Source organism: Marmota marmota, unplaced genomic scaffold (genome assembly GCF_001458135.2).
Source record: "Marmota marmota marmota unplaced genomic scaffold, marMar, whole genome shotgun sequence".
NCBI lineage: Eukaryota > Metazoa > Chordata > Mammalia > Rodentia > Sciuridae > Marmota > Marmota marmota.
The window spans coordinates 16,830,216-16,840,234 of NW_026000153.1; the positions used below are offsets into that span (position 1 = coordinate 16,830,216).

General features: G+C 37.4%; 1 protein-coding gene across 1 annotated transcript; it reads right to left on the reverse strand.

The window, feature by feature from the left end:
* Window positions 1-1,725: 1,725 nt before the first annotated feature.
* On the reverse strand, window positions 1,726-5,119 carry LOC107146057 (thyroid receptor-interacting protein 11-like). The gene is given in 3 exon segments (XM_048786309.1): window positions 1,726-3,089; window positions 3,092-4,453; window positions 4,456-5,119. Coding segments are annotated over 3 exon segments (3,390 nt in total).
* Between the last annotated feature and the right edge of the window lie 4,900 nt (window positions 5,120-10,019).

The window sequence follows — 10,019 nt, forward strand, 5'->3', positions numbered from 1 at the left end:
TTTCCCCTCTCCCTCTCCTGTCCGCTGCCCTCACATCCCCAACATGTGTGAAGCCTAGTACATTGCATGAATTAGGATTTTGAGGACTGGGACATCTGAATAGTATATTTGAGTTGTGTTGTACATTTTTTTATTTTTATTTTTTTCTTTCTCTATACTCCCACCAATTTCTGGTATTTTAACATTTTTTATTTTTCTTGATATATATGTGTGTTTGTTTTATATACTCTACTGTCTTCCCACTTTCTTGTCTGATCTATATAGTCTTCACTTTTTATTTTTGTAAATTAATATAAAAGATAAATCAAAAGTTTCCAGCTCAAGTTAGGTGAAATCAAAGAAGAGAAAACAGTAGATTATATAGCAAATAGTTCTCTGACACCTGCAATTTCAAAAAACATTGAGAACATTTTATCAAAATTAATTTTATTAAAATTCATATTAAATTATATGAATATTAACTAATAATTTCTATTAGAATTTACTAAAATTAATTTTTAAACTAATCTTTAAAAAATTCAATAAAATTTTATGCAAATCATTAATTTTATTAAATTAATAAATAAAATGTATTAATAAAATGAATTAAATTAATGAAATCAATTAAATTCATAATTAAATTATTAAATAAATTAAATTAGTGAAATTAATTCATAGTAAATTATGATTTATTTTAAATAATTTAATTTATATTAAATTTATTTGAATCAATTTTAATAAAAATGTTCTTAATGGTTTTAGAAATTACAGGTGTCAGAGAAGCATTTGCTACATTATCTGCTTTCTCACTTCTCTGATGTGATATCACCTGACTTCAGCTATAAACTTTTGATTTATCTTTTACCTTAATTTACCAAAATAAGAAAGGATTTAACTACCCCTTTGTTCACTTTTTCATCTTTCAAAAGTCTGTAATGTTTTATTTCTCTACCCACTTTTTCCTTGATGGAACATTTTTAAAAATGGGTTTATAAGCATTCCTGAAGGGCCCAGCAAAGTATGTAAACAGTCCAGATATTTAATGATACATTCTTACAAATTAAAAAGGATGCATGTGATTATACTTTGGGTCTGACTAACAAATGTCATCTTCCTTCTGGACATATGTAACATCTAGAAAAGGAAATGAACGTCAAGTGACTCTTTTATAGAATGAAGTAAAATGGATAGGTGTCATAGTATTTGGATTAAACAAATCTAAGAATTTATCCACTAAACTTCATGTTCAGGCCCTCCCATTGAAATTTTCTTTTAGTAGTTATACAGTGTTTTCTTTTATAAACTAAAGTATTTACAACTTTTTGCTACATCATATTTTGTTTTCAGCTAGCCCAAATTCTGAGGTATGTATCTTTTTCATATGGGTTTCCTATGGGTTGGATTTTTCTTCTGTCTGTTATATAAATGTATCATTTTTTATCTTAATACAATTAAATATAACAAATATAATCCTAAAACAAGGGGTTGGAGCTATAATTATTATTGCTGTTGATTACCTGATAGCATCAGAACAAAATATCAAAAAGAGGACTACGGTAAACAAAGAGAAATTTATTTTAAAACAGTGCTACAGCAAACAAACACACACTAAAAATGGGGAGGGGGAGACAAAATACCTGGAACTTCTGTGGATCAACTTTCTTCTTTGTCCCTACAAATATACCACTTCTTTTTGAAAAGGCCACTTTATAAAAAGAACAAAATGTTTATTTCTTCTTTAAAGTGCTAACTCATCCCTGGCTTGAGAATCAGTTTGAATTGCTTTCAAAGGTCCTTTAGTGCAACCCTGGCGCTATTGTCTGGTGACACTGGCAATGGTGTAAAGGTGGGCATGAAGTCTGCGATGGGATTCAAAAGGAGATTCCCAGGTCCACCAGTTCCAAGTCCATCTAGGCTAATCAGTGGCACAGCCGCAGAATGCGGTGCCAAGAATGGATTCACAGCCTCTCTTTTACCAGCTCTGAATTCTGCTGCATCTGTCACACTTCTTGGTACATTGGCACGTTCCTTTCTCCTTCCTCTGGAGTCTAGACACTTCATGGCACGAGCAGAAAGTTTTGGTGATGGAATGGATGAATGAGATTCTGTTTCCAGAAATTTGACAAAAAGTTTTTAAGAAGAACTATTAAGCCCAGGTTGCTCATTTGGTGTCAAAGGTGTGTTGGGGACACATTGGGATCCTCCTGCAAGCCATCCCATCATCCATTTAGTAACACCACCATCATCTCCACTCAGCAACTGCTCCATTTCCTCCTTTTGAGTGCCCAGGATGCTTCCCATTAACCTTAACACTTTGGGACGCTGATTTTTCGGTGTCTGGAAATGCCCAATGAGCAGGTTTCTCATTAGGGCTTTGTCCACTTTTCCTTCTGTGCCATTTTCCGAGTTCATTCATTTCTTTGGTGCATCATCCAGTATTTCTCGTGGGAGCTCACTTTGTTCAATCTGTTCTTCCTTTCGATGGAACTGTTGTGTAAGTCTGGTTGCTGAATCCAACACAAGGTTGGCTTCATCCAAGCGTTCCTGTAATAACAATGCTTCTCTTTCTAGATTTTCTGCCTTTTCCTTCCATTCGGTTGTACGTTGTCTTTCCTTTTCTAATTCAATGGAATACATAGCTTTTTCTTCTTGTTGGGAATGCTCTAGAACCTTTTGCAGGTTAGTGAGTGACATGGCATACTGCTTTCCTTGTTCCTGGTAGAGTGAAAGCTGCAGTGCCTTCTCATCCCTCTCTTGGGAGAGGAAACGTACCTGTTTCTGCAGGGACTCTACCTGCACACTGGCTTGGTGACTTGCATTATAAGAGGAGAGCAGCTTTTCCTCCAATAGTGTGACTTTCTCTCTCAGGTTCATCTCTCTCTTCTCTGCAGCCCAAATTTCCCAGCTGTAAGAATCTTCTGATTCTAGAAGATGGCTCCTCAGGCTTTGTACCTCCTGCTTTAAGTGTAATTCTTTGTCACGTAAGTGTTGAACCTCTTGCTCTAAGGTCTGGTTTGCCGTCTGTTGGTGCTTTAGAGACAAGGTGACTTGGTCTCTCTCCTGCTGAAATAGGATGGTCTTCTCCTGCATGGATTCAAGTGCTTTTAAAGCTGACTTAAGTCCCCAGCCTTGCCATCTTCTTTTTCTAGTAACAGCTGCTCAAAGGCAAGAGCTTGCTCCTTCATGGACTGGCACTCGTACACTTGTTCTAGCAGGATCACAGAGAACTTCATGTTGGTCTCTTGTAATGCTTGATACTCCATTTCCTTTTCTTGGGATGTTTCTATCATGTTTTCATTTTCCCCTTTGAGTTGAGAAATGACCATTTCTAAAATTAATATTCTCTCTTTTAGGTTGGTTATTGCTTGCCTCAACAACTCATTTTCATTCACTTTGTCAGTGAGCTTTTCAATGGAAGAAAGTAACTGATCACTTTTGGGTTGGATGAAGAGGTCTTTCTCCTTCAGTAAAGTTTTTAACACATCTTGTTTATCCTTTAGCTGTTTAATTTCAGAATCCATTTCCTCATGTTCTTTGTTTTCTCTGTCTGTGGTGGCAGCAATTGCATCAGTCAACCTGTGGTTATTTTCCTGGAGCATCCAAATGGTGGCCTCTTTTTCTTGCAGTGACTGTCTCAGCTCTTGGACCTCTGCTGACTGGGAGGTATGTGATGACGCAGCCAAGGGCTGGGGTGGAATCATATCAAGTTTTCCTGAATAAGTTTTAGCCTGAAGAGCTTGTTGCGGGATAGCTTGAGTGAGTTGACCAACTTCATCTTCAGACAGCTGATCAATCTGATTGGTTAAAATCCTAGTCTTTTCATTTACAAGTTGAATTTCAAGTTCCTGTTGTTGGATTCCTTTCTCTCCTTTTACAGTTTCATGGTTACGCAGGTCGTGTTTTTCACTTCCGTTTTCTATATGAAGACTTTTAACTTTTGTTTTTTGAAAACTATCAGAATTGTCTGCTGGAGTGTTGTGTGTGTCTTCCTGCAACTGGGCTTTTATTTGTTCACTGGTTTTCCATAAATTCCCAATTTCCTCCTCTTTCTGCTCCATCACAGAAGGCTGCAATTGACTGCTTTCCAGCTTCAGGGTTTCACACTGTTCCATTATTTGTTGCTTTTCCACACTGAGCTGCTCTTTTTCTCTCTTCAAGACCTCTGTGTCATTTTGTGCCAAAGATAATTGTTCATTTATATCTTTTAGTTGATCCTCAAGTTCTTCGATCTTCCTGGCAGACTCTAGTTTTTCAGTTTGTAGAACCCAAATCGTTTTTTGCAAGTCACAGATTTTAGACTCATCAGTTACTGTTACTCCTGAGTCACCTTGCTGTAACTGATTTTCAAGTTTTTTAATTCTTTCTTCAGAGTCATTTAGTTCCTCTTGATACTGGCGACTCATCTCTGCCAGTTTCTTTTGATGTACATGCTGCAAAACTGCAATTTCACCTTGATGATTATCAAGGTCTTGTTTCGGTTTTGTTCAAGCAGCTTAATAGTATTTTGTAGTTGGCAGATTTCACTTTGATCCGAATTATGTGTTGCCTGTGCCTGAGCAATAGAGCTCCAACGGCCAACTTGGGATTCAAGTCTTGAAACTTCAATTGACAGTCTGTTGATTTCTTGTTGTGCTGAAATGATGTCACTGAAGTCCATGTCATCACCAGGAAAAGCTGAACCGTGACTGATGTCATGACAGAATGAAGACGGGGCAATGGTTGATGGTACACCACCAGCTTCTGAATGCAGTGGTTGGGCAGCTGACTTCAGTTGCAACAACTCATCCTCTAGTACAAACTGTCTTACTTTCAGTTGCCTGATTTCTATTTCTTTCTGTGCCAGTTCATTTCGGTAATTGGCAGACTGATATTGGATCCGTAGCTCGGATGCTGCATACCTTTCCTCACTGTCAGCACAATAGTTTTTAAGTCTTTCATTGTCATATCTGATCATCCATTTGGTATCTTCAATGTTCTTTCTCCAATAACTAGGTAAACCTGCTTCTATGTCCTTGAAATCGTTGAGAACCTCGTCCTCGGTGACGTTGGACATATGGCCGGTGAGGAAAGCCAAGCTGTCCCCCACCTGACCCAAGGAGTGGCCCAAGCTGGAGCCTATGCCTCTAAACCAGGATGACATCTCTGCAATTTCAGTGAGCCATCAGACCCACTCTGAAAACCACCTCTATCTCTATCCACCTCTGAAAACCACCTCTGTCTCTATCCACCTCTGAAAACCACCTCCATCTCTATCCACCTCTGCTCTGAAACTCCTGGAATGCTGGGGGGTCAATTATGACCCAAACACTCAGAATTCCGTGCAGGGCGGGGCTTGTGCCAACTGTTGCTTTCTGTCTAGAAATGCAGAGGCCTGGCCTGGGCTTGCCCCAGTGACTAGCCACCAGTGGCCCAGTCACCCCCGTGGGGCCTGGGCTCCTTCTCTCCACTTTCCACCCTTGGGCTTGGGTGACTTCTAGCCCAGTGTTAGCCACCCGGGCGCTGGCTGCCATATCACCCCTACCACATTCTTAATGATAATAAATTTGAAACTTTTCCACTAAGATCAGGAACAATCAAGGGTCTTCTCTCCTACTACTTCTTTTTAACATCTTACTGAGTTCCTAGCTAGTGTCATACGTCAAGAAAATTAAAGACATAGAGAATTTGGAAGAAAGTTAACCTTGCTGGTATGTTGTCTTCTACTTAGTGACCACTTATAATTTTTCCTTTATTTTATATTGGTAATTAATATCTTTACAGCAAAAGTAAGGTTACCTCCAACTTCTTCAGGTTTCAAATCAGTTTTGACACCTTCCTACCATGTTGAGCTCACATAACTCAATATGTGAGGAAGGTGTCAAAACTGATATATATATATATTGATATATATATATATAGTGTATATATAATATATAATATATAAACTGGTAGATGGACACAATACCTTTATTTTATTTTTATTCATTACTTAGGATTGAACCCAGTGCCTCATGTGTGCCAGGTGAGCACTCTACAACTAATCCCCAACCCCAATCCCAAAACAGATTTTTTAAAGGTTGGGAGTATATCAGTGGTAGAGCACATGCCTACTAGGTAAGCAGTCCTGGGTTTAATCCCAAACACCAAACAAGATGATTTTTTAATTGATTTTATTTTTTTAAATACAAGACAGTGGAATGCATTACAATACTTATTAAACATATAGAGTATAATTTTTATATCTCTGTTTGTACAAAAAGTATGTTCACACCAATTCATGTCTTCATACATGTACTTTGGATAAGGATGTCTATCACTTTCCACCATCATTGCTAACCCCCTGCACCCTCCCTTGCCCTCCCACCTCTATGCCTGTTCTAGAGTTCTTCTATTCCTCCCATGCTCCCCCTCCACACCCCACTATGAATCAGCCTCCTTATATCAGAAAAAAACATTCTTCATTTGTTTTTTGGGGATTGGCTAACTTCACTTAGCATTATCTTCTCCAACACCATCCATTTACCTGCAAATGCCATGATTTTATTTTCTTTTATTGCCGAGTAATATTCAACAAATGGTGTTGGGAAAACTGGAAATCCATATTCAACAAAATGAAATTAAACCCTTATATCTCACCATGCACTAAACTCAACTCAAAGTGTATCAAGGACCTAGGAATTAAAACAGAGACTCTGTGTCTAATAGAAGGAAAAGTAGGTCCTAATCTTCATCATGTGGGATTAGGCCCCAACCTTCTTAATAAGACTCCTATAGTGTAAGAATTAAAACTAAGAATCAATAAATGGGATGAATTCAAACGAAAAAGTTTCTTCTCTGCGAAAGAAACAATGTGTAAGGTAAACAGAGAGCCCACATCCTGGGAGAAAATTTTTACCCCTCACAATCAGATAGAGCACTAATCTCTAGGATATATAAAGAACTCAAAAAGCTAAGCACCAAAAAACAAATAACCCAATCAATAAATGGGCCAGGGACCTGAACAGACACTTTTCAGAAGAGGATATACAACCAGTCAACAAATATATGGAAAATGTTCATCATCTCTAGCAATCGGAGAAATGCAAATCAAAACTTCTCTAAGATATGATCTTACTCCAGTCAGAATGGCAGCTATTATGAAGACGAACAACAATAAGTGTTGGAGAGGATGTGAGGAAAAAGGTACACTCATACATTGCTGGTGGAACTGCAAATTGGTACAGCCAATATGGAAAGAAATATGGAGATTTCTTGAAAATCTTGGAATGGAACCACCATTTGACCCAGCTATCCCTCTCCTTGGACTATATGCAAATCAGCATACTATAGGGACACAGCCACATCAATGTTTTTAGCAGCACAATTCACAATAGCAAAATGTTGTGCCAACCTAGATGCCCTTCAGTGGATTAATGGATAAGAAAATGTGGCATATATACACAATGGAATTTTACTCAGTATTAAAAGAGAGAAGATAATGCTAAGTGAAGTTAGCCAATCCCCCCCCAAAAAATGCCGAATGTTTTCTCTGATATAAGGAGGCTGACTCATAGTGAGTTAGGGAGGGGGAGCATGGGAGGAATAGATGAATTCAAGATAGGGAAGAGGGGTGGGAGGGAAAAAGAGGGGGCAGGGAATTAGCAAGGATGGTGGAATGTGATGGACATCATCATCCAAAGTACATATATGAAGACTCGAATTGGGTGTCAACATACTTTATATATAAACAGATATGAAAAATTGTGGTAAAATGTGAAATAAGAATTATAATAAAAAAGTATATGTATAAAGGCATGGATTGGTGTGAACATACTCTATATACAAAGATATGAAAAATTGTACTCTATTTGTATAATAAGAACTGTAATGCATTTCACTGTCATGTATTTAAAAAATAAAATCAATTAAACTAAAAAAAATAAGATGCTTAGAGTTACTGGGTGGCACTCACAGATGCTGGGGACAGGGAACAGGGGATATACTTTTTGGAACATTGATTGTCTGTCAATAATCTCAATGGAAGGACTGTTCCTTCCATGTCCCCAAGATGTAGATAGAATACCAGAAACATGTGAATGAATGTCATGAATATAGAAGGAAATAGTCTTTTAAGATCAGGAAAATAATAATTAAATGACAAAGATTATCAAAGTGAAAATCAGTTTCCATACTTACTACCATAACCTCCATCATCCTCTACCATTTGACTCTGTCTCTTCCCTTATGCCCATATTACTTTAGGGACTCTTGCCCTATTTTGGATCCCTCACCTGGCCCTAAGAGTATTTATCTTTTTGTCCCAGAAGCTATTCCCTCAGATGGCTCCATAATTTCTTATTCTTTTTCTTTGAGTCTCTGCTCAGCTGACACTGACTCCCAAGATCTTCGTTTGTACCCTGTCTAAAGCAGCCCCTGCCCCTTCACGTCTCCACAACCCACCAACAACTACAACCACCCTGTATCTCATTGTCCTTTATATTGCCTTTAGGACTTGTTGCTATTTTTTTCTTACAATTTATGTCATTTCAATAAATTGTAAGTCTGAGTCAGCGCAGCAACCTAGGCCATGTCACTCACTACTCCCATCTTCAGTGCTCTCAGTGGTTCCTGGAATACTTCTATGTTGAATGAATAAATCAATAAACTCTACCTTATTTCTAGTACTATTTTGGTATGAGATGGTAAGAAAATTATACTATGTATTAGTGAATAACTTTTTAAAAACATACACTGTAATTTTAGAATAGTTTTTCACTATAGACTTTGGGTGCCTTCTGTCACTGTGCATTTCCTAACAATTTCTTTCCTTTACGTTCTTCCTAGCTCCTTTTTTTTTTTTCTCTCAACAAACATTTAATGAATGGTGGTCCCAGATGGTGGGGGCAGAGAGGGGCATGAAAGGATTCCTACTGGCTGGTGTTAATAATTCAGTGAAGGACTGACTTTAAAAATAATTAGACAAAACACAAGTAAATAAATACAATAGGTACACAATGGTAGAAACATGAGAGTCTAGAATGACACTGAAATACACACACACACACACACACACACACACTGTAGTTCAATACAGAAATCAGTATAGTAGGCTGCCACAGTCCTGGCTTTTTACCTTCTCATTACTAGATCAAGATGCAGTAACTTCAACAATGTGGAGAGTAATGGAATTCAAGCCATTCTTCTCACTCTTAAGTAAATATAGGCCTTCCTATGGACAAGAAGACAACTTCATTCCAGCTAAGGGTCAGAATCTCTAAGATGATTGCATTTCTTGAAAAGATCTTCACAGTATGTAAAGAAAATTTTACTCACTTGTTACATAAGCGTCTGTGGAAGACAGATTATATTGATGCTTTTGACTTAATTTACTTATTCCACCACTTCTTTACAGTATGTAGAACGGAGAAATTAGCTTAGCTAGTTCTTAGTTGTTTTTTATCTGAAATTTTATTTGGGATAGTAAAAGAATACAGTGAAATTGAATCACTGAAGCTACACACCTGAATCCCACATCTCTGTGACAATCCTTCACTCTGTTGAACAGATGCTTCTGGAGAGAGACAAGATAAAAAATGGACTATTTTGTATAGATCACGTTCCTCCAAGATTTTCAATTGTCTTCTTCCCTCCTTTGTGGAATAAGGCATAGTACAAAAATATAGAAGTTCATGGTAAATAATACAGGTAATCTTGCAAAACATAAGCAAATATATGTGTGATATAACTACAAACTCACAGGGATTTTGTCAGTAATGTGATTGGGGGAAATGGCAGGCAGACTTTGTCTTACATTCATTTTCTCCATCTATAAAGTAAAGATAACAGATACCAACCTTAAATGTTGTGCAACAATTAAATGAGACAATGGTTATTTAATAATACAACTTTTTCTTTAGAGTACCACTTTTTGTAGTCTCAAGAAAAGCTCACCTCCACCCCCTACATTTTTACTTTATAGGATGTTTCTCTACTTTCTACAAGTTGTGTTTATAGCTTAGAAAAAAAAAGTTTTAGGAAGACTGAATGTGCCATTTGTTTTTCTCTCTCTCTCTCTCTCTCTC